This window comes from Palaemon carinicauda, chromosome 36, assembly GCF_036898095.1.
Source record: "Palaemon carinicauda isolate YSFRI2023 chromosome 36, ASM3689809v2, whole genome shotgun sequence".
NCBI lineage: Eukaryota > Metazoa > Arthropoda > Malacostraca > Decapoda > Palaemonidae > Palaemon > Palaemon carinicauda.
The window spans coordinates 68,982,965-69,009,885 of NC_090760.1; the positions used below are offsets into that span (position 1 = coordinate 68,982,965).

The following is a 26,921-nucleotide window of genomic DNA, read 5'->3' on the forward strand; positions in this document are numbered from 1 at the left end:
ATGAACTACTTACTCCTAAACGTTACATAATCCATTATGCCAACACACATCACAAACTGGTTCCTGGTTACGATACCAAAATCACACAGACTGAAAACTTCTTTCTAATAAAACTAAATTTAATTGCCACATTATTCGACAATGTCCTCCTAATTTCTTTAATTTATTCTATAATGAATCACTCCTAATTAGTTTCATTAATGTAATTATTTAAATTCAAATAAAGTAATTTTAATTATCATTATCGTTACTTGACAACTCGATGACATTCGCCCCAGAGGCCTGAGGAGAAGGGCCAGACTGCCAGTTCACTTTGGTCTGGGCAGCCACTATAGGACCAGTCTGGTAATATCATTCGTGTGTTGTGATGCTTTAGATGTCAACCGGTAAATTGAGTGCTTTAAAAATGTCTGTTAATCTCGGATTATAATAAGTAGGCCGATGTCTTTCCCCGTCATTCGGTTGGGTGAAATACTTAGGCCTATTCCTGCAATATGCTCATTTCGATGGTTGTAATTCATGAAACTTTCCGTATTATAGTCTTTTCATTTCACCGATTTTGTTGTATTGTCATTTTACCATCAGCTGTTTTGCCGACTACCGGGATTGAATAATTTTCAATCAATTAAGCCTATATAAAGATAGGCATATCTTCAATGCATTCGTGCGAATTAGCTAATAATTATGAAGTGTATTTTGTTATTCTATATACTTTATTGAAATTATTTATTAGTGAATTTATTAAAAAAAAAAAAAAAGAACAGGCTAGATATGACTGCATAGGCCTAAAGACTATAAATCTAGAAGTTGTCACAAAAAAAGTCTTGAAAAAATGGAAATTATATAATTAAATACGATAAAAATGAAACAATAATAGGTTAAAAAAAACTTTAAATAAGGAGATTTGTCTCATAGCCAATGAAGGCATAAGATATTTAGGCCCATTATTATGATCTATAGATGTCCGACGTTGAATTATATCGGTGATAGTGGACATATACAATATCGGTACGCATTATTTATGATATATTATGATGACAATACAGAATAGTGGAGCTATCTATAGTAATAGATATAGTTGTATGGCTGTAGCCAAATAAAGTTAAGGAATAATAATAATGATAATAATAATAATAATAATAATAATAATAATAATAATAGAATCAATGGTGTGGCCAGGACTTAAAAAAACATAGAAATAAATGTGATATATATATATATATATATATATATATATATATATATCTATATATATACATTATATATATATTATATATATACATTATATATATATATATATATATATATATATATATATACATTATATATATATATAATGTATATATATATATATATATATATTATATATATATATATATATATATATATATATATATATATATATATATATATATATATAATATATATAATGTATATATATACATATATATATATATATATATACATTATATATATATACAATATATATATACTCTATATATATGTATATATGTATATATATACATATATATATATATGTATATATATATATATATATATATATATATATATATATATATATATATATATATATACAGTATATAACAACAACCACCAACGCAACCGTTTTTAGTCCAGTGCAAGACAAAGACCTCAGACTTGTCAAAATTCGTCTATGGGTTTTGGCCAATTTTAATCACTACGCTAGCCAGTGCGGATTGGTGATGGTGATGGTGGGAGATTATAGTCAGATCACTCACAGCAAAGGTGTCCCTGACTATACTCAATTTTTTTTAAAGAAGCGCATTTGCACCGACTCGCAGCGGTGCCCTTTTAGCTCGGAAAAGTTTCCTGCTCTCTGATTGGTTAGAATGATCTTGTCCAACCAATCAGCGATCGGGAAACTTTTCCGAGCTAAAAAGGCACCCCTGCGAATCGGTGTAAATCTGCTTCAATAAAAAGAATTGACTATAGTAGCCTATAGCTTTGTTGATCATGGCGAAACAAACTCATTCACCACGTTAAGGTATCCCCACTCAGGAAGGATATATATATATATATATATATATATATATATATATATATATATATATATATATATATATATATATATATATATATATATATATATATGTGTGTGTGTGTGTATATATATATATACACACACACACACATATATATATATATATATATATATATCTTTTTCCCAGCAAATGTATATTTGATTACTCATTATAAATTCCAAACCAAGTATACCCTTGATTCCTGGAATTCCCACGGTGGGCAAGACAAAAGACAAAAAAAATCATGTGTAAACTTCACGGATCCCACCTGAAAGTTGACGATCGTTGTATGCCTTGCCTGTAGTTTATTTCCTCCTGGTGTGTCAAGTATGACGGATGCCGCTGACTGTGGTGGGTTCGACGAGATTCCTTGTTCAAGAAGCGAAACACTGGTTCCTGTGCTGATCAGCGCTCAAATAGACTTATCTGGTAGGTCAATCCTGACTGCTAAAATTCCGAGGGCCCCCCACCACAGGATATGTGGGGCACGTGCCAACGACATCGCTTGCAATACCGTTGCCCCCTGTGCCTGTCCCTAGTGCTGCGGGGGTGAGGTCGGGGCTACCAAGGGAGGTCCAGTGCCTGCTCCATCGAGTCCATCATAGTCACTCACCACTGCCTCGACTGCTGTTTCTGCTCTCATGCCTGGGAGGCGGGTATCAATCTCCCTCGTCTCCCACTTCCTCTATTTCCCTTTCCTCGGATGTTGGGTGGGGAGTGGTGTGCGTGTGCCACAGCCTGCCCGCCCTCGGCGTTTTTTGCTGGGGACTCGAGATAGATGACTGTAGGCCTGGCAAGTGTAACAGCGTGGGGGGGGGGGGGGGGATCCTTGGGTGGTGCACTCCACTCATTGGTGCCCCTCTCCCCCACACTGCCAACATCTGAAGACTCTTCTCACTTGCTGACTATAATCTCCCCTCTCCCGGTTTGGGGATTGTTGAGTGCCTCTCATGGCTTCCACCTTTTCGGAATGGGGGCAATTATACTCAGTCCTTTTTTCTTCTCACAAACTGTCTAGAATGTTTTGTATCACTATCACTACGTCTGCTAACGAGCGATTGTCATTGAACAAAAAACCACAAAAATACAGGTTTACTAATCTGCAAATATGTTTATGGGCAATTGCTTTTTTATCACCTTCTGGAAGATTGATACTCCGTGTAGCAAACGAGTCGCACTCTCGAAAAGTACAAGTTGCAAAACTGAGAACTGATTCAACCTTTCGAATTTTAGGTTTGTAATTTTCTTCCATGTCCCCTTTTCTCGTATTGGGTAAGGCGTATTTCTCAATTAAACGTCGTTTTATTTCAGTATAACTTCTTAAACTGTCTTGTGGCCAACACATTCCCTCCATTGTCGGAGCATCTTTCAGCAATCTAATTATTTGAATAGCTGATAGCTTTTTCTCTTTCAGACCACCCATATGTGGCTACTTCAAAGTCTCTCAAAAACACTTTGATCGATTGAAACCCTTCATTAGGCCGTTGATCATCAAAAGGTATAACACTTGCCTGGAGTTCTAGTAATTTTCGAACTATGACATTTTGCATATCTTCACTCAGCTGGGCATGTGTACTTTCACTTGTGTGTGTTTAAACTTCGTTTATGTATGTCGGATATGCTATGGTTGTGCGTCACTCCTCTCCTTGTTCAACTAACAATCTGTTTATTAACTCAGCTAGGTTATCTAACCTATTTTCTAAGTCCTGTGTTCACTGCTCTCATTTATATTCTTCATCGATATCACTATAGCAAACTGCTCCTTTGTTTTCATCTCCCGTAGCAGCAGTGTCTGCTATGTTAGTCCTCGCGTATCTAGGCATCTTTAACTTTTATTTTACAGGCTTAAAGAACAATTTCGCTCACAGCATACACAAACAGACGTATTTTTTCACCTGACACCAAATATGTCCCATGTCGACGGATAATGATACATTAGAGCATGCGTTTTTTCACTTTATCACAAAAAGGTTTGTGAATACACTTTACACAGCCCGATACTCTCAGACAAGTACCTACTTGTTCTATGATCGCTCGAGAGGTACTGCTTAACCCTCGGGAAGTAAATTAAATTTTGCTCTGTCAATATGCTGAATTGTTAAATTTTGTGGAAATCTTCACTGTGATGGAATTATAGTCACCAATAGGCTTACAACACGTCCCTTTATCAGACTTGAGACACGTGGCCTATAACAGAGTTCAGTGATCGCGCACTACAATTATGACAGTAATAGTACTCTTAAAAAGGTCATTTATCTCACTGTATAAAACACATACTTCTACATGTTTTGCATATAAGGATTAGGACATGCACAGACACACACATACACACACACACACACACACACACACACACATATATATATATATATATATATATATATATATATATATATATATATATATATATATACACACACACACCCACACACACACATATATATATATATATATATATATATATATATATATATATATGTGTGTGTGTGTGTTTGTGTGTGTGTTTATGTTGTTTCCTTTCGTCACTGGTCGGAGACTGTTATCTGTTTGTGTACTCAACGAGACCAGAGTTTGTGATAAAGATCTTATTTAATTTTGTTTAATGATTAAGGTCATTTGACTGGCATTGGTTCCTTCTCTATGGTTACGGTTCCTTTTCCATTTGCCTACACATACACCGAATACTCTGGGCTATTCTATACATATTCTCCTCTGTCCTCATACACCTGACAACACTGAGATTACTAAACAATTCTTCTTCACCCAACGGGTTAACTACTGCACTGTAATTGTTCAGTGGCTACTTTCCTCTTGGTAAGGGTAGATGAGACTCGTTAGCTATGGTAAGCAGCTCTTCTAGGAGAAGGACACTCCAAAATCAAACCATTGTTCACTAGTTTTGGGTAGTGCCATAGCCTCTGTACCATGGTCTTCCAGTGTCTTGGGTTAGAGTTTTCTTGCTTGAAGGTACACTCGGGCACACTATTTTATCCTATTTCTCGTTCTTTTTTTAAAGATTTTATGGTTTATATAAGAAATATCTATTTTAATGTTGTTTTTATTCTTAAAATATTTTATTTCAATTGATAATTACTGCTCTTGTAGTTCTCTTATTTCCTGTTCTCACTGGGCTATTTTCTATTTTCCCTGTTGGAGCCCTTGGGCTTATAGCATCTTGCTTTTCCAACAAGGGTTGTAGCTTAACAAGTACCACTACAACAACAACTACTACTACTACTACTACTACTACTAATAATAATAATAATAATAATAATAATAATAATAATGTGATAAAATCTACTTAACAATTACCAAATCATTTGTCTTTGATACTTGTAAAGATACATTGATACGCTATAGTGAATCCACCAATGGAAATAAACCCTTTTTGAACTTTCAGTTTAACATCCAACTGCTACAATGAAATCGGTTCACATTGGGGCGAACATTCTCAGGAGGAGCACCATAGGCCTACGTAGATCTGCTTCTATACACACTGCGGGACCCCCAGGCACGTAAGTTTATCCTATTTCTTCTATTTCAGGAAGAATTATTAGTTTATATCTACCTAGCGATACAACTTTGCTAATTGAAATGTGCTTATTTATAGATCTAAGCCTCAGCCTTGTTGACGTATAGGCCTAAATGTGTTTGTTGTAGGCTAGCGTTGTGTGTGAAGTGCATAGGAGAAATCTTTCAAAATCAAAATTGTTGATTCTAGATTGTAGGTTTAACACACAAAAAGAATTAAATCCCTATACTCTGTCTATTATTATTATATTGCTCTGTGGATTTCTCTGATGACATAAAAATTTCTTTTTGCAGCGCTGGGCCAGAATTCTTAAATGCCTGACCAAAATTTCAAATGGATAGATTATGGATGAAACAGAAAGAATTTCTAGTTATAATGGCCTAGAATTTCATGAAGATATAGACAAGATCATTCAGAGAAGAGTCAAAATTTTACAATTTATGTTTTAGAAAAAATGGATCCCACAGGCGAGAACGCAGCTAGCCAAATTCTCGTAAATTCTCGCGAATTCTCGTGAATTCTTTTGTGGCAAGTGTAAACATTACATCTTCCAGCAGTGGCTGTAATTACCAACTGTTATTGTCTGCAATTCGTCTCTCGCGGGTAATTAATCAAGACAAGAAAGACTTTTATTCATTGTTAGTGTCACCACTTATTATTACTATCACTACTATGAGATCCAGGACCTCTGTAGCACGGTTTTTTGGACTTTGCTCCTTATCAAAGCATCGGATGTAGCTGAAAGTTGACATATGTATATTTTACAACCAAACACAAATTTTGTCAGCATTATCAATAACTTAAACCCGATATTTTTAATTTTATAGAGTAAAAATGATCTAGCCGACGCCATGGCCAGTGATAACGAGCCAAGAGTCGAAAATATTCATTACGTAAGCAATGTAAACACCTTTTGACAAAATTTTGCCCCGCCCATCCACCAGACACCCATTCACTTTGTTCCATCGGCTCTGAAACCCATAACAGTCAAGAATGGCTAACAGGATTTGTAATTGCCCCCGTGGTTGCAAAACTGCATTTGTCTTACGACTTGCAACTTTATACAGTCAAGAGAAAGCCCGTGGCCATATTTACTATAGCCTGAATAGGTAATTATTCAGTTTCTAGTTTAAATCCAATGTTTATGGTCTGATTTGTATTTAACGTAACATGATTATAATACTTGTAATGTCATTCAGGCTTTCGAACATTTCCATTAACTATTCACTATGCCACCAAGAGAGAGAGAGAGAAAGAGAGAGATTGTATGTAAACAGTTTTTATATAACTATTTTTGTTAAAATAAGAATTTTGTGCTAAACTCTCCATAAGACCAACGGATCATCCGATATAATTTCTTTTCTTCTTCTTAGGCCGTACGACCGTGTTGGCTATGTTTAGGGCATGACTGCATTTTGTAAATAAATCATGAATAGTTTTAGGACATTTATTTGTACATCTAATGGGAATTTATAGAAGTAAAGTGAACCTAATTCATTTATCCTTTAAAATAATTACTACATGTAGCAAAACAAATAGTAGTAAAGATGATAATGCAATGAAGGAAAGATACCATACTTTATCTTTAGCTTCAACATCGGCAATAACGTACCTAGTTGCCATAATTTGTCAGCTTAATGAAATAACCTATCATCTAATGTTAAACTTAATTTCTGAGGAGGACATGGCTTATTGCACAGTGAAAAAACATGACAAAGACTTTATGAATGGCGGAACGATACATAAATGTGGGTGGGGTATCTGTGCTAGCGTAGTAATACTACTGTAGGAGTAGTGCCGCAACAGTAGTATACATGAATTAAACGTTTAGGCCAACTGCTGGGATCCTTGAGGATCATTTAGCACTTCTTACAACTACTCGAGAAATGAGTTTTTATAGCCAGAATTTAAATTTTCTGATCCAACAATGCCCATGATAGCCTTCAGTGTTATCCTGAATTATAACGAGGCCAAAGTGGGTGGAGCCTCATGAAGTCATCCTTCTGACGATAATTATTGGTGAAGGTTTAAAGCCAAAATACGGTGCCGGCTATTTTTTTTTTTTTTTTTTTACAGTAACTAGGTAGGTAGATAGACAATAAATAATAATTGCTTGACATTGGATATAGCAGTTATCAAATCAAGCTTGTCTACTACGTTTTTGAAAATTACCAACTATTCCCTACACCTTGTTAATCTGATTGTAACCTATAAAGTAGACTGTAATTTCTTAGGAAACTTATTTTGGGAGTTAGACTAATAATCGAAGTGTTTTTGTATTTATTAACATATTTTGTTGGTTTGTTCATTATGACAATTATCAGTGGAGAGGTTTCAGAGTTTATAAAGGTGTACTGCTTTGCTTTTATCTAAACTTTTGTGTCATTGTTGGCAGAGGTATAGCCTTCGTTACGTATAGCCAATCATCGATCGAGAAAGAGGGAAGAAATGCCGTCATAAGTTACGTAACGAGTGCGTTCGAAACCTTTTCTCTGAGTAAGTTGGCCCGTCTTCAAAAAACGTCACTTTTACATTATAAGTACCAAATTTATTCAACCTACGTAATGCAGAATATAGTCAAAATTTATGTGTAGATATAATGTGCATTCTGAAGAAGCGTTATATTTATGAAATTCATAGATAAAAAATTATTGCGAAAAACCGTGTTACAGAGCCCCTGAATCTCATAGTAGTGTACACAATCCGTCAAAAATGACACACACTCAACCCTTCCAACCTTTCCCCCTTTTTAAATTAAAGCACCCCATATAGATTATCACACATCGGATGATTTATCTAAATTTTATGAATGTCATTCTGGGATGAGGTTGCGAGGCTTATGTCTTCAATGTCTCAATCATACCTACATAGGTCTTTTGCTGATGGGGTCAGTGTCATAACTACAAGCCACTCCCTCTTTTTGCTCTATGTATATGTATATGTGTACTGTATATATATATATATATATATATATATATATATATATATATATATATATATATATATATATATATACATACATATATATGTATATAATATATATTTATATATATATATATATATATATATATTATATATATATAATATATATAGCCTATATATATTTATATATACTGTATATATATATGTATGTCTATACATATATCATTGTACTGTACTCTTTTAGTTAATTGTGTTTTTAATTTCCCAGGAAAGAGAAAAATGTGGTCTACAGTTCGTTTCCTTCAGTTGAAATGCCCAATGCCACTATCCCCGACTTGCTCTTCAGTAGGGCAAAGAAGTGGCCGACAATGGATGCCATAGTGAGTAAGGGAATCTGTGGGAGAGGAGAGACACCTACCATGAAGTGTTCATTTTTTCTTTATTATCATAATTAATATCATAATTTCCACTGTAAAGTTAATAACTCATTCTTTATCTTTACCAGGAATGTGGGATCACAGGGCGTAAATACACATACGGTGGCATGATCGACCGTGCCCTCCGGTGGGGCGCCGTAGTCAACAAGGTCTTGCCCTCTGCATCACGGAAGAATGTAGTCATCTATTGCCAAAATGGCCCCGAATTTCCGGTCGTTGTTCTGGGCACAATGGCCGTCGGGGGTATGATCACCACCATAAACCATAACTATACTGCTGGTGAGTTTGAGAGAGAGAGAGAGAGAGAGAGAGAGAGAGAGAGAGAGAGAGAGAGAGAGAGGGTAATAAAAAAGAAAGGCTTTTGCAAAATCTAGATAGATCACATCTGTGTCTTTTTCACTTTCATAACTATACTGCTGGTGAGTTTGAGAGAGAGAGAGAGAGAGAGAGAGAGAGAGAGAGAGAGAGAGAGAGAGAGAGAGAGAGAGAGAAAAAATCTTGTGAATAGTTTCATGCTAAATGAGTGAGAATATGTTAAGAGTACTGTCCATCTGCACCCCTTGGCATCCAAATAGCAACCAGGTATATAACTAATTGCTTAGTTCAGCAAAGTTATCCTTGATTTATATAAAATGTTCTTCCACCTCATCCATTCAAGCTCCGCCACTCAACTGGGAACCCCAAAATCATATCCAGCGTGGAGGCTGCTGTGTCTTAAGCCATCTTATACAGCCAGGATTGTGATGACTAAACAAATTTAATCTATTTCAACTGAGGCGTTAGGGATTATTGTGTAACACCTTTTGTAATGTCTGCATTTATCGAGATATTTTTGTGTATTATTGATTGGTAGAAAATATAATAGTCTCTGTTCTGTAAAATGGACATAAGTTAGCATTCCACATGTCCCTTTCCGCGGATTTGATATTACTTTATTTCGCTTTATCTAAGGGCTGCTTTTCTGGTCCAACACTGCAGGGGCACACTGTTCTCTACAGGATCTTCACAGTCGCTTCATCGTATATATTCCAAGGCATTCAGCATTTCAAACCAAATATTGCTCGTTTATTGTGAAATCCACATTATCAAAGCACTTAGAGATTGACACTTTAAACACATATATTTGCGTATGCATATGCACTTACTCGTATATACACATACACACCTTAAAACATTTTACTAAATCATTTTCTCTCCACCAGACGAAGCGTACAGACAGATCGAAGACTGCGATGCCGAATTGGTGGTTGTGGACCCCTCGATGGAGCGACTCCTTCGTCAGGTTCTGACAAAGTTAAATCTTCAGATTCCTGTCTTCGTCAATGGCCCGTCCGAATTCGGCAGCCCCAATTTTCAAGAAATCATTGAAGATGACAGTAAACCTTTTGCTGAAGTCGCAGAGGTGAGGATATGCCTGTATACACACACACACACACACACACACACACACACACACACACATATATATATATATATATATATATATATATATACTGTATATATATATATATATATATATATATATATACTGTGTATATATATATATATATATATATATATATATATATATATATATATGTGTGTGTGTGTGTGTGTGTGTGTGTATATGTATGTATATATTATTGCCAATCCTGTACTCTCTAAGTAATGTTGCAGATAGTTTCATCAACGCTAATAATGAACCTTATTCAAGTTACTCCTTTCAATGTTTCAGACGGATCCAGAATCCATCGCCATGATGCTGTACTCGAGTGGCACCACAGGGAAGCCGAAAGGCGTGGCACTCTCCCACCGGGCTTTCACTAATAACGTGGTCATGTTCACACATCCCAATATCTTTGCCTACAAAGAGACTACAGGTGAGAGAGAGAGAGAGAGAGAGAGAGAGAGAGAGAGAGAGAGAGAGAGAGAGAGAGAGAGAGAGAGAGAGAGAGAGAGAGAGAGAGAGTATATATTATCATCATCCCCTCCTATGCCTATTACCGCATAGGGCCTCTGTTAGATTTCATCAGACGTCTCTATCTTGACCTTTTAATTCAATACTTCTCCATTCATCATCTCCTACTTCGCGCTTCATAGTCCTCAGCCATGTAAGCCTGGGTCTTCCAACTCTTCTAGTACCTTGTGGAGCTCAGTTGAACGTTTGGTGAACTAATCTTTCTTGAGGAATGCGAAGAGCATGCCCAAACCATCTCCATCCACCCCTCATCATGATCTCATCCACATGCGGTACTTGAGTAATCTCATATAATTTCATTACTAATCCTGTCCTGCCATTTAACTCCTAATATCCTTCTGAGGGCTTTGTTCTCAAATCTACTAAATCTATTAGAGATTGTTTCATTGTCATATCATGACACATGTCCATACAGTAACACCGATCTCACTAAACTGATATAAAGTCTGATTTTTGTGTGTAATTTCAGGCGATTTGATTTCTAGATTTTACTTAACCTAGCCATTGTCTCATTTGCTTTTTCAGTCTTTCATTAAACTCTAATTCTAAAGACCCTGTATTAGAGATCATAGTTCCTAAATACTTGAATGATTCTACTTCATTAATCCTTTCTCCTTCCAATGATATTTCATCTTCCATTGCATATTGCAAGAGAGCGTGCTAGAAATAGGAATGAATGGCGAGCGATTGTGACGCAGTTCCGATAGGCCCTGCTGCTTCCTCCGGTGCCTTAGATGACCGCGGAGGTAGCAGCAGTAGGGGATTCAGCATTATGAAGCTTCATCTGTGGTGGATAACGGGGGAGGGTGGGCTGTGACACCCTAGCAATGCCAGCTGAACTCGGTTGAGTCCCTTGTCAGGCTGGGAGGAACGTAGAGAGTAGAGGTCCCCTTTTTGTTTTGTTTCATTTGTTGATGTTGGCTACCCCCCAAAATTGGGGGAAGTGCCTTGGTATATGTATCTTAAGCCAAACCTACTGTGATATTTCATGTATTCGAATAAGCAAGCATTGCAAATCCTGTGGTGTTCTGCTAATAAGAATAGCATTATTAACTTACTCTAGGTCTACTAATTTCCTATTACAAATCCATTGCCAATCCTTTTCCAACATCTCCGACTGTACAGCGCATTAAAAATTCCACGAGGAGGATAGAAGACATAATGTAGGTGACAACCCATTCCCTTGGAGTATTCCGCTGTTCGCTGGAAATTAATTTGATAGTACTCCACTTGTTATGGTCGTGAACACACTTAATCAAATTAACATATTTACGAGGAATTCTATAATAACGCAGGACTCTCCACAAAATTGGCGGTGCATACTGTCAAAGGCTTTTTTCATAGTCCACAAATGCCATCAAAAGTGAATTTCTATATTCTACGCATTGCTGTACAACATGCCTCAAAAGGAAAATTTACTCAGCAAAACTACCTTTTCTATATCATTATCCTCATCAGCTGTTGCTAGTTAACTGCAGGTCGAAGCCTCGGACATGTCCTTCCATTCACGTCTGTTTATGGTCTTTCTATGCCAGCCTATTCTAGCAAAACTTTTTATATCGTCAATCTATCATCTTCTCTTCCTTACCCTACTTCGATTGCAATTTCTATGGACCCATTCTGTTATTTTTAATGTTCATTTATTATCTGTTATTTTCATTACATGTCCTGCCCATGTCCATTTCTTTTTCTTACAAGTTGTTAAAATATCCTCTATTTTAGTTTGGTCTCGTATCCATGTTGCTCTTTTTCCGTCTCTTAGTTTATTTCCATCATTATTCTTTCCATTGCTCTTTGAGTTGTAACTAGTTAATGTTCTAAGGCTTTGATAAGGCTCCTCCAAGTTTCTGATACATGATTCAATACTGGTAGGACCATATGATATACTTTTCGTTTTAGAGAAAGAGACATTTTACATTTCATAATCTCATTTTGTGTATCAAAGACTCTCTATCCAATGTTTATCCTTCTTTCAATTTTGGTCTAATGTCCTGGGGAAACAGTGTGTCTTAAGTACCAATATTCATTAACAATATCTAGAGGGTGGTCTATAAATTTTATTTGTTGTTTCTCTGCATTTTCACTGAACATTACCTTAGTTTTACTCATATTCATTTTCAGTCCTACATTTCTGCTTTCTCAATTCACATCTTCATTTATCTTTTGTAATTTCTCTCATGATTCACTAAATATGACTATGTCATCTGAAAATCTTAAATTGATGAGGTATTCCCCATTAATGTTAATTCCTACGTTTTCCCATTTTTTTTTTTTTTTTTTTTTTTTTAACTTCTAGGAGAGATGGGGTCTCCCTGTATAACTTTTTTTCAACTGGAATTTTCTCACTACTTTTATGTAGTTTTAGGATTTCTGTACTTCCCGTATAGATATATCTAGCATAAGATTCATCAATTCCTTTCTCATCTATATTTTCACCATTATTCAAATTTTTCCTCCAAATCCTTATGTAATTTCACTCCTCTCTTCCTTCCCCATTAACAATCGATTTGTTTGCTCTCCTTCTATTACTTAGCTGAGTACCAAGAGAACATCCTGGGCATCATGCCCTTCTACCACATCTACGGGACACATGTCATAAACATGTTCAACCTGTACAAGGGCGCCAAGACCGTGTCCTTACCTGACTTCACGCCCCAAGACTTCATCAGGATCATAAGGGACTTCAAGGTAATACGGGTTTTCAGTGTATTTTGGGCTATTTGATGATTAGAAATTTTATAGAGGATTCCATTCTGGGTGAATATCTGGTAATCATAAATTTCTAAGAGTAAATTTTGAGATGACCATTTTTTAATTAGAAATTTTCAAGAGGATTCCATTTTGGGTGAATATGTGGTCATCATAATTTTTGGGTGGACATTTTGGTCATTAGAAATCTTTAACAATAATTGGGATCCACAAGATAGTAAAAATTTCAAGAATAATTCAGGGACACAATTGAATTCTTGTGGAGTCCATAAAGTCATTTGGTCTTCAATTATTATTATTCCTATTATTATTATTATTATTATTATTATTATTATTATTATTATTATTATTATTATCATTACTTGCTAAGCCACAACCATAGTTGGAAAAGCAGGATGCTATAAGCCCAGAGGCCCCAACAGGGAAAATAGCCGAGTGAGGAAAGGAAACAGGGAAAAAATAATTATTTTAAGAACATGAAAACATTAGAATAAATATTTTCTACATAAACTTTAACAAAACAAGAGGAAGAGAAATTAGATAGAATAGTGTGCCCGAGTTTACCCTAACTCAAGACAGTGAAAGACAATGGTACAGAGGCTATGGAACTACCCAAGACTAGAGAACAATGGTTTGAATTTGGAGTGTCCTTCTCCTAGAAGAGCTGCTTACCAAAGCTAAAGAGTATCTTCTACCCTTATCAAGAGGAAAGTGGCCACTGAACAATTAAAGTGCAGTAGTTAACCCCTTGGGCGAAGAATTGTAACCTTAATGCAATCCAAAATCTAAAATTAACAGGAATTAGAAGGTAATTAAGGATTTTAGCGTAAAATAATTCAAGGTAATCAAGGATTTTAGCGTAAAATAATTCAAGGTAATTAAGGATTTTAGCGTAAAATAATTCAAGGTAATTAAGGATTTTAGCGTAAAATAATTCAAGGTAATCAAGGATTTTAGCGTAAAATAATTCAAGGTAATCAAGGATTTTAGCGTAAAATAATTCAAGGGAATCAAGGATTTTAGCGTAAAATAATTCAAGGTAATCAAGGATTTTAGCGTAAAATAATTCAAGGTAATTACTTTTTTCACTCTCACTGGACCTGTGAGGCAATTTGGATTTTCTCTATCTTTAGGACCAAATGTGGTTTTCACTGTAATGGCTGTTAATAATGGATTAACAACGAAATAAAATAGCCAGCAAACATATCAATAACTATATCTAATAATAAAGATGATATTTACAATGCTTTGCAAGATTCATAAAAAAACACTTCTTCTAATAATAATTTATAGAAATTCATTGTAATGTTATGCAGGGTTTATATTTTTAAGTCTCTGATGCGAGACAATATAACAAACAAATGTCTTTGTATATCTAGGTAGTATGATAACACACGATGCAAGACGTGATAAAAATAGAAAAAAAAAGAATACTGACAGCTAAAAATGAGTTTTCCAAAATTCCTAATAAAGTTGTAATGTACGATTAGCTTAACTATTTCCTGCTGTGCTTGATTTGAAATGAACGATTTGTTAAAACTATTGGCAGCAAAATGCCCTACTGCCAATTTCAACTGTTAAAATGTGTTTTATATCAGTCTAGCAAGATGATGTTTCAGCAGTTTTAACATTTTAATGATGAATGTATATTTCCTAAATCAGTCTAGCAAGATTTTTTTTTCTTTGGGGGGGGGGGGGTCATGTTTTAACATTTTTATCATGTCGAATGTGTATCTCTCAACTCGGTCTGTCAAGATTTTTTTTTTTTCCGTCAGGTTTTAAGGTTTTTATTCTGGAAACCCTATTGACAAACGATACGGATTCAGACAAGAGTTAGAAAACCTATGTATGGGTCAAAGTTATTTATGGCCCAGAGACGTGGACATTAAAAAAAAACTTGAATGTTGAAGATCCCAGAGAGTAACATATGAGGAGGTATCCGAGAAGAATGAATCACGAGAGATCACATCTAAAAGTAATAAGGCTTAGGAGGCAGATGGAATTTCTGGGACATGTAATAAGAAGAGAAAAGATAGAACTTTTGTGTCTTACGGGAAAAATAGAGGACAGAAGAGCAATAGGTCGGCAAAGGAAAAGAAATGGACAGCTTACTGGAACATGTAAAGGAGAATGTAACAGCTGGACAATTTATACAGAGGGCTAGAGGTAGGACCATTTGGAAGAAATTGACAGCCGCGTCGAAGACATGATACCTAGATAGATAGATAGATGCGAGACTTCAGATGATGACGAAGGTTCAGCGCTGAATTTTAAAGTATTTTCCAGGACGTAGTTTCAAACGTAAAAGAGGATAATCATGAACACAGCTTCTGATGATCATAGAATTTCAGGAAATTTCCTTTATATTTCAAAGAGTAACAAGAATTTTAATTGTACTTCAGTCTGCTGTAATTTAGTGCAACTGGAGTTGTAAAGATATTTTGATTTTCTAATATATATTTTTCTGAGAGAGAGAGAGAGAGAGAGAGAGAGAGAGAGAGAGAGAGAGAGAGAGAGAGAGAGAGAGAGAGAGAGAGAGCACTACACCCACTTTTCATTCCATTATTATTATTATTATCATTACTTGGAGAGCTACAACCTTAGATGGAAAAGCAGGATGCTATAAGCCCAAGAGCTCCAACAGGTAAAATAGCTCAGTGAGGAAAGAAAATAATGAAAAATAAAATATTTCAAGAAGAGTAACAACATTAAGATAAATATCTCCTATTTAAACGATAAAAACATTAACAAAACAAGAGGAAGAGAAATAAGATAGAATATTGTACCCTCAAGCAAGAGAACTCTAACTCAAGACCGTGGAAGACCATGGTACAGAGGCTATGGCACTACCTAAGACCAGTGAACAATGGTTTGATTTTGGAGTTTCCTCCTAGAAGAGCTGCTTACCATAGATAAAGTCTCTTCTACCCTTACAAAGAGGAAAGTGGGCACTGAACAATTAAAGTGCAATAGGTAACCCCTTGGGTGAAGAAGAATTGTTTGGTAATTTCAGTGTTGTCAGGTGTATCAGGACCGAAGAGAATATGTAAAGAATAGGTCAGACTATTCGGTATGTGTAAGTGTAGGCAAAGGGAAAATTAACCGTAACCAGAGAGAAAGATCCAATGTAGTATTGTCTGGCCAGTCAAAAGGCCCGATAACTCTCTAGCTGTAGTATCCCAATGGGTGGCTGGTGCTCTGGCCAACCTACTACCTACTTTAGTCAGCTTCTGTTAGAAACATTGGGTTTGATCTGTACCTGAATGGGTTATCCTCAGGAAAACCCAGATCCAGCTACTGGCAACATGTCACACCTATGGAACAGGTCTTGGGTCATGCAACCTCAACTTTTAAATACTTGTCTACTCAAGAATTAACAACCTTTCCTGTTTTCAGCAAGTATCTATGAAGTGAATTGGCTGGACTCACACTCTTCCCTATAGATAACTATCTGACCTTTCTAGGTTGAGGTGGTCCACCTGGTGCCTCCGATGCTAAACTTTTTGATTAAGTCTCCAGCCGTGACTTCCAAAGACTTGGCTAGTATGCGGTGTGCTATATGCGCAGCTGCACCTGTGCCTCCCTCCAGTGCTGTGGCGCTAAAGGAGAAAGCGCCCAACCCAATTTTGTTCCAGGAAGGTAAGACATGGTGCTGAAGGAGAAAGTGCCCAACCCAATTTTGTTCTAGGAAGGTGAGACATGGTGCTGAAGAAGAAAGAGCCCAACCACATTAAGTTCTAGAAAGATAAGACATGGTGCTGTACGAGAAAGTGCCCAAGCTCATTTTGTTCCAGGAAGGTAGGACAAAGCGCTGATGGAGAAATCCAATCCTAATAAGTTTTAGGAAGGTAAGACATAGTACTGAAGGAGAAAGCTCCCAACCCAATTCTGTTCCAGGAAGGTAAGATATGGTGCTGAACGAGAAAATGCCCAAGCTCAGTTTGTTTTTGGAAGGTAAGACATGGCGCTGAAGAAGAAAGTGCCCAACCACATTAAGGTCTAGAAAGGTAAGACATGGTGCTGTACGAGAAAGTGCCCAAGCTCATTTTGTTCCAGGAAGGTAGGACAAAGCGCTGATGGAGAAATCCAATCCTAATAAGTTTTAGGAAGGTAAGACATAGTACTGAAGGAGAAAGCTCCCAACCCAATTCTGTTCCAGGAAGGTAAGATATGGTGCTGAACGAGAAAATGTCCAAGCTCAGTTTGTTTTTGGAAGGTAAGACATGGCGCTGAAGAAGAAAGTGCCCAACCACATTAAGGTCTAGAAAGGTAAGACATGGTGCTGTACGAGAAAGTGCCCAAGCTCATTTTGTTCTTGAAAGGTAGGACATAGCACTGACTGAAAAAGAACCCAATCCTAATAAGTTTTAGGAAGGTAAGACATAGTGCTGAAGGAGAAAGTGCCCAACCCCATTAAGTTCTAGGAAGGTAAGACATGGTGCTGAACGATAAAGCGCCCAAGCTCATTTTCTTTTAGGAAGGTAAGACATAGTACTGAATGAGAAAACACCCAACCCCATTAAGTTCTAGGAAGGTAAGACATGGTGCTGAACGAGAAAGTGCCCAAGTTCATTTTTTTCCAGGAAGTTAAGACATGGCACTGAAGAAGAAAGCACCCAGCCCCATTTTGTTCCAGGAAGGTAAGACATTGTGCTGAATGAGAAAGCACCCAACCCCATTAAGTTCTAGGAAGGTAATGTGGCGGGATGTTGCAAAACAACCCCCACACCCTTGAATCACTCTAACTGACAATTGTCCCACAACACAAACTTTCCCCTTACTTTATCAACCGGACTCTTGGACAGAAGGAAAATTGAAACAAAACATAACCTTAAAGCTATATTACCTTACAAACTAAAATAATTAACACCAAAAGCATCCACATTCAAAATACTTAAAACTGATCAAACTGGATATTAAATATGCAAAAACCAAAACACCATTCATATAAAAAACCCTAACAAACTTAAAATTAAAATAGACCACAACCACTATGTATATATTATTTTATAAGACACCGACACTGTCCTCAACACAAGCCAAACTGTCTTTTATGGCAAACTACCACTATCACCGCTTTGTGATCAACTATTCCACTGAGTGGCAATTTGCAAACAGTACTTCCCTGATTGGGGTCATTGTTATCATCATCATCATATTCATCATCAGCAATCTTAATTCAAAGGCCAAGTCATCATCCGTTCAGAGATCCAAAAAACAGTCCAAAAAAAATCGTATACAGGCCAGGTCATCAACAGTTGAGCAATCGAATAGCGAAGCCTAAATGCAATCCTTTATTACAGGCCTGGTCATCAACAATAATCCACTTTCAAAACTTGAGTCTCTCCAAAGGAGGAATCACGGCCTGCCAATATAAAAAAGAAAAACACTTATGAACACTCCTAACTAACTGAACTATCGCACTATAATCAAAGATAAATAATAAATTGTTCCTATCATTCACAATCACTACAAGCAAAGATAAACAAAACTGTACTTACTTAGAAAATCAAAAAACACTTCCAACGCTGGTAAGAAAAATATATATAATCCAGCGTTCACACAACTGCATTAAGCTGCAGTCAAATAAAAAAAGCATTCGCTCCGAAACATTCACCACTGTCGTAACCTAACTAAAAACATAAACAAACAATCTCATTTGTACCAACAGTCTTTCCCACTACAAACAATCATTCGCTAACTACCACTTGTTCTTCGGCGCGCACCGCGGACACACAAACACACAAACACACATACACACACACACACACACTCTCGCGCGATTTAGCAAAACTAAAGCAAATGAAATTCTCTCTCTCTCTCTCTCTCTCTCTCTCTCTCTCTCTCTCTCTCTCTCTCTCTCTCTCTCTCTCTCTCTCTCTCTCAGGATTTGGCAAAAACAAAAATTAAAATAAAGCAAAAATAAATCCTCCACATTAAGACATGGTGCTGAACGAGAAGGTGCCCGAGCTCATTTTTTTTCCAGGAAGTTAAGACATGGCACTGAAGAAGAAAGCACCCAGCTCCATTTTGTTCCAGGAAGGTAAGACATTGTGCTGAAGGAGAAAGCACCTTACCCCATTAAGTTCTAGGAAGGTAAGACATGGCACTGAAGGAGAAAGCACCCAACCACATTTTGTTCAAGGAAGGTAAGACATGGAGCTGAATGAGAAAGTGCCCAAGCTCATTTTGATCCAGGAAGGTAAGACATGGTGCTGATGGAGAAAGTGCCCAGCCCCATTCTGTTTCAGGAAGGTAAGACATGGTGCTGAATGAGAAATAGCCCAAGCTCATTTTGTTTCAGGAAGGTAAGACATGGCGCTGAAGGTGAAAGCGCCCAACCCCATTAAGATTTAGGAAGGTAAGACATGGGGCTGAAAGAGGAACAGCTCGACCCCATTTTGTTCTAGGAAGGTAAGACCTTGTGCTGAAGGAGAAAGTGCCCAACCCATTAAGTTCTAGGAGGGTAGGACATGGTGCTGAAGGAGAAAGTACCCAACACATTTTGTTTCAGGAAGGTAAGACATGGCGCTGAAGGTGAAAGCACCCAACACATTTTGTTTCAGGAAGGTAAGACATGGCGCTGAAGGTGAAAGCACCCAACACATTTTGTTTCAGGAAGGTAAGACATGGCGCTGAAGGTGAAAGCACCCAACACATTTTGTTTCAGGAAGGTAAGACATGGTGCTGAAGGGGAAAGCAGCCAACCACAAAGTTCTAGGAAGGTAAGACACGGTGCTGAAGGAGAAAGTACCCAACCCATTAAGTTCTAGGAAGGTAGGACATGGCGCTGAAGGAGAGAGTACCCAACACATTTTCTTTCAGGAAGGTAAGACATGGCGCTGAAGGAAAAAGTACCCAACCACATAAAGTTCTAGGAAGGTAAGACAAGGTGCTGAAGGAGAAAGCGGCCAATCCAATTTTGTTCCAGGAAGGCAAGACACGGTGCTGAAGGAGAAAGTGCCATAACCCATTAAGTTCTAGGAGGGTAGGACATGGCGCTGAAGGAGAGAGCACCCAACACATTTTGTTTCAGGAAGGTAAGACATGGTGCTGAAGGAGAAAGCACCCAACACATTTTGTTTCAGGAAGGTAAGACATGGTGCTGAAGGAGAAAGCACCTAACACATTTTGTTTCAGGAAGGTAAGACATGGTGCTGAAGGGGAAAGCACCCAACACATTTTGTTTCAGGAAGGTAAGACATGGTGCTGAAGGAGAAAGCACCCAACACATTTTGTTTCAGGAAGGTAAGACACGGTGCTGAAGGAGAAAGCACCCAACACATTTTGTTTCAGGAAGGTAAGACACGGTGCTGAAGGGGAAAGCACCCAACACATTTTGTTTCAGGAAGGTAAGACACGGTGCTGAAGGAGAAAGCACCCAACACATTTTGTTTCAGGAAGGTAAGACACGGTGCTGAAGGGGAAAGCACCCAACACATTTTGTTTCAGGAAGGTAAGACACGGTGCTGAAGGAGAAAGCACCCAACACATTTTGTTTCAGGAAGGTATGACACGGTGCTGAAGGGGAAAGCACCCAACACATTTTGTTTCAGGAAGGGAAGACACGGTGCTGAAGGGGAAAGCACCCAACACATTTTGTTTCAGGAAAGTAAGGCACGGTGCTGAAGGAGAAAGCACCCAACACATTTTGTTTCAGGAAGGTAAGACATGGTGCTGAAGGGGAAAGCACCCAACACATTTTGTTTCAGGAAGGTAAGACATGGTGCTGAAGGAGAAAGCACCCAACACATTTTGTTTCAGGAAGGTAAGACACGGTGCTGAAGGAGAAAGCACCCAACACATTCTGTTTCAGGGAGGTAGGACATGACGCTGAAGGAGAAAGCGCCCAGCCACATTAAGTTCTAGGAAAGTAAGAAAGACTGCAATACTATACTGTGTTATTTTCCCCTGATGCTTAAAGTTTCGTTCAGATTCTCCTAAAATTTTGTTGAGAGTTTTCAAGTATACAGAGAATATTTAGGGGAAATTTGCTTGAAATCTGATAACTAAGAATAATAATAGAGGGTAAAAGAATGTGAAGTTCCAAGGTAATGTCACAGAGATAGAAGCAATTCAAGATTTCAGAATGGTAGTCCATTCTATGATAAAGCGAGGTCAAGTTATGATACTGCTTTAAAACAAACAAAAGCTCCTTTCAAGATTGTTTCCATATTCCTCAGGTTTTGGAATGACGGAAGCACTGGGAACACACATGACCCCACTGAATCAAGAGAGGATTGGATATTGCGGGAAGTTGGTTCCGAACACGGAGGGTAAGGTGGTCGACATTGAAACTGGCGAGGCTTTGCCCGAAGGACAGAGGGGAGAGCTGTGCATTAGGTCACCCTCGGTAAGTCTCTCTCTCTCTCTCTCTCTCTCTCTCTCTCTCTCTCTCTCTCTCTCTCTCTCTCTCTTATCATCATAATGCAATGCATCTCTAATCTTACAGGGGTTAGATATAAATATGTATTTTTCTTATCTTTGACTCCTGGCTTGTACAGTGGTATCACGTTCACCTCCTCCTTCTTCATTCTTGCAGATGATGTCGTATTACCACAAGAACCCCCAAGCTACAGCAGAGACGATCGATTCTGAGGGCTGGCTCCATACAGGAGATATCGCTATTCATGACGACGGGTTTTTCAGCATCGTGGACCGGATCAAGGAGCTCATCAAGGTCAAGGGCTCTCAGGTAAGGTCAATAAGTCAGCGAGTCATAGGAATAGCCAATGAACCCAATCAGGTCAGGGGATCGTAGGTTAGGTGAGTTGGTAGAGTCAGTTGGCCCTTATTTTTTAGATCAGGGGATCTTAGCTTATGTCAGTGAGTACAGTATGATGGTAAAATATAAGTTAATGGGATTTGATGCCCCATAAGGAATAATGCTGTTATTACATCTAAAGTGGGATGCTGCACGTAGACTCAAGGGTCATTGCAGCATCAATAGGTTCACAGCTACTTTCATCTTTTAGTCTTTTACTAAACCTCTATTCCTGAAATTTATTTTCCATTTTGCTATCTCTGAGTGACGAGGTGAATTAACGAAAAATCTATATTTTCAAATAATCAAATTTGAGCTTTTACTACATTTAATTGTACTTATAAGTTAATACTTAGTTTTGTAATTGGCAAAAACTCAAATCGGAGAAAAAAAATACTTCTGAATTTATTGTAAGTAAGATGGAATTTAAACTAACTTTAGGAAATATGAAAAGAACAAATCAGGTCTACCATTTCATTGGTATCGTCAGGTATTTCCTTCAGCTATTTTTTTAACCCTAGGTCTCTCCTTCCGAACTGGAGGAAGAACTTCTCAAACACCCCGCCGTGTTGGACGTGGGCGTGATAGGAGTTGAGGACGAGCGGGCGGGGGAGTTACCAAGGGCCTACATAGTTAAAAAGGCGGAGGTCTCATCCGAGGACATCATGAACTACTTGAAGGATAAGGTGGCGCCCTACAAACAGTTGAAAGGAGGCGTTAGGTTTCTGGATGCCTTGCCCAAGAATGCCACAGGGAAGTTACTCAGGAGAGAATTGAAGGAAATGGCTGCCAAGGACCCCCAGGGGTAGGGATGGCTTTCTAGAAAATGCTTCCAAGAATCTATTAAGTTGTAGGTCATTTGTAAGGATCTTTGTGATACAGATTGGCTCCAAGGATCCCTTGGAGGATTCAAGAATTTCTAAGAATACATACTTTTAGATCAATTTCACTGATTGTCTTAAGTATCCTTTGTTAGATTTTTTTCTATAAATGGATTCAAAGATCCAATTGGTTTTAAGACAATTGTGAGGATCTTTCTGACAAGGACTGGATTCAAGGATCCTCTTGAGTATACAATAATTTCTTAAAATCCTTGTTTTTGGATTGATTTCATTTTTTGTCTTAAATATATTCTGTCGGACTTATATTTTCAATATATGGCTACAAAGATTCAATGAGCTGCGAGACAATTGTGAGAATCTTTGTGTTACAGACTGGCTCCAATGATCCTTCTGAAGATTCATGAATCTCTCAGAACCCCTGTCTTTAGATTAATTTAATTGAAAGGCTATCTTTTGCCGGATTTAAAAGAAACGTCTTCAAAGATCCATTATTCTTTTCTTCTTCGTCTTTGTCTACGTCTTCAAAGATCCATTATGTTGTACGATAATTGTAATGATCTTTGTGTTACAGACTGGCTCCAAGGATTCTCTTGAAGAATCAAGAGATCGCTTCAAAGAATCCCTGTTTCTAGACCAGTTTCATTGAACGACTTAAGCGTCTTTTGCTAGATTTCTTTCAAGAATTGGCTTCCAAAGCTCTTTAGGCTGGATAGGGCTTTAGATTAATAGGTTAGAAGGTATCTTACATACAATGAAGGCTAGGAATGACTTTCAAGTATTATCGGTATTGTTCATTGAAGTAGATTTCAAGAATTGCTACAAGTTACGTAGGAGAAATGGCACATGAATGGATTTTTTAATGTCATTTTGTTTGTGATAACTTCCAAACACTTTCTTCTCTAAACAATCAGGATACCTGAACATTTATCAGCTATAAAAAAAGAAAGAAAAAAAAAACATGATCTTCAAATGCATTTAATTCATTTTCATCAATCTATTGATGTCCTTCATTGCCTTAATTGTGCTGTAAATTTTATGACATGTGACTGTTTAGTGGTCCAAGTATATGCATGTGTATATACTGTATATATATATATATATATATATATATATATATATATATATATATATATATATATATATATATATATATATATATATATATACATATATGTATACATATATACTGAATATATATACGGTATATATATATATATATATATATATATATATATATATATATATATATATATATATATATATATCAATGTATATAAATATCATTATTAGTATCACTTGCTAAGCTACAACCCTAATTGGAAAAGCAGGATGCTATAAGCCCAGGGACCCCAACAGGGAATATATATATATATATATATATATATATATATATATATATATATATATATATATATACATATATATGTGTACATATATATATATCATATATATATATATATATATATATATATGCATATATATACATATATGTATATACATATATATACATATATATATATACATATATATGTATATATATACATATGTATATACATATATATATATATACATATATATGCATATATATGTATATATATATACATATGTATATACATATATATATATATACATATATATGCATATATATACATACATACATATATATATATATATATATATATATATATATATATATATATATATATATATATATATATATATATATATATGCTCTCATCATCACCAATCTGCAGATGGCCAGCGTGGTGATGAATACTGATCAAATCCCATATTATTATTATCATTATTATTACTAGGTAAGCTACAACCTTAGTTGGAAAAGCAAGATGCTATAAGCCCAAGAGCTCCAACAGGGAAAAATAGCCCAGTGAGGAAAGGAAATAAGGAAATAAATAAACGATATTAGAAATATTGATCAATAAGATATTCTAAACACAGTTACAATATCAAAACAGATATCTCATATATAAACTATAAAAACAATTATGCCATCCTGTTCAACATAAAAACATTCCACAACTTGGTCACATATGGAATAAAACTTCTAGAATGCTGTGTAGTATTGAGCTTCATAATGGAGAAGGCCTGGCCATTAGAATTAACTGTATGCCTAGTATTACGAACAGGATGGAACTGTCTGGGAATATCTGAATGTAAAGGATGATCAGAATTATAAATAATCTTATACAACATGCATAACGAACTAAATGAACGACGGTGCCAGAGATTAATATCTAGATCAGGAATAGGAAATTTAATAGACCGTAAGTTTCTGTCCAACAAATTAAGATGAGAATCAGCAGCTGAACACCAGACAGGAGAACAATACTCAAAACAAGGTAAAATGAAAGAAATAAAACACTTCTTCATAATAGATTGATCACCGAAAATCTTAAAATGCTTTCTCAATAATCCAATTTTTTGGGGCAATTGAAGACACAGACCTAATGTGTTCCTCAAAAGTAAATTTGCTGTCGAAAATCAGACCTAAAATTTTGAAAGAGTCATATAAAGTTAAAGAAACATTATCAATGATGAGATCCGGATGTTGAGGAACCCCTGTTCTCGACCTACTTACAATCATACTCTGAGTTTTGTTAGGATTCAACTTCATACCCCATAATTTGCAGCATGCACTAATTTTAGCTAAATCTCTATTAAGGGATTCAGCAACCCCCAGATCTACATTCAGGAGATGAAATTGATGCAAAGAGAGTAGCATCATCTGCATATGCAACAAGCTTGTTTTCTAGACCGAACTACATGTCACGTGAACATAGTATGAAAAGTAATGGGCCAAGAACACTATCCTGAGAGATACCAAATATCACACTTCTGTACTCACTATGGTGCCCATGAACTGCAACTCTTTGCGATCTATTACTTAAAAATTATATGATAATACTAAGAAACGACACACCCACTCCCAACTGTTGAGAGTTTGAAAACAAGGGCCTCGTGATTAACACGGTCAAAGGCAGCACTAAAATCAAGGCCAATCATACAAACTTCCTGACCACAATCAAGGGATTCTTGTACAGCATTGGAGATTGTATGAAGGGCATCACATGCTCCAAGGCCTTTACGAAAACTAAATTGCAAACTAGGGAACAGATGATTACCTTCAGCAAACCTATAAAGATGTTTTGCCAAAAGACGTTCAAAAACTTTGGATAATATGGGACTTATGGAAATTGGATGGTAACAGTTGGACATTTACACAGTGGATTAACATTACCAATTCCTCAACAAGTGCTGAAAGCTCCTCTTCGTGCTAACTTGCGCAAAGTAATAGACAACTTTGGAGCTAAGAAATCTGCAGTCCTTATAAAAAAACAAAGGAAAAATATAATTTGGGTGTACATCTCCATAACCATCAAGGTCCATCAAGAAAGCTTTAATTTCACGAGATCGAAAGGTAAACTACTTAGCTTAGCCTTAGGAAAACAAGAATGAGGAAGATCAAGTTTCTCATTACTCTGCTTACTGTCAAACGCATCTACCAAAAGGGTTGCCTTTTCCTTTGGACAGTGAGTGACTGAACCATCTGGTTTAATTAAAGAAAGACCTATTGCATCTACACCCAAAGAGTGCAGATTCAAGGGTAGTCCACTGCTAATGTTCCTGGGTTATATATACCAGAAAGGGTTTCTTTTTTGGTGAAATTATATTCC

At 36.7% G+C, this 26,921-nt stretch overlaps 2 protein-coding genes across 2 annotated transcripts in view; one reads left to right on the top strand and one right to left on the bottom strand.

The window, feature by feature from the left end:
- LOC137628880 (uncharacterized) overlaps window positions 1-26,921 on the bottom strand; it is a 403,929-nt gene that overhangs the window by 123,527 nt on the left and 253,481 nt on the right. The window lies entirely within an intron of this gene.
- Window positions 303-23,269, top strand: LOC137628878 (uncharacterized). The gene is made up of 11 exons (XM_068360129.1): window positions 303-345; window positions 5,464-5,578; window positions 8,786-8,897; window positions 9,023-9,233; window positions 10,157-10,356; window positions 10,669-10,813; window positions 13,445-13,599; window positions 17,085-17,259; window positions 21,804-21,973; window positions 22,163-22,315; window positions 22,906-23,269. The coding sequence occupies exons 2-11, from the start codon at window positions 5,484-5,486 to the stop codon at window positions 23,191-23,193; spliced, it is 1,704 nt and encodes a 567-aa protein (XP_068216230.1). The 5' UTR covers window positions 303-345; window positions 5,464-5,483; the 3' UTR covers window positions 23,194-23,269.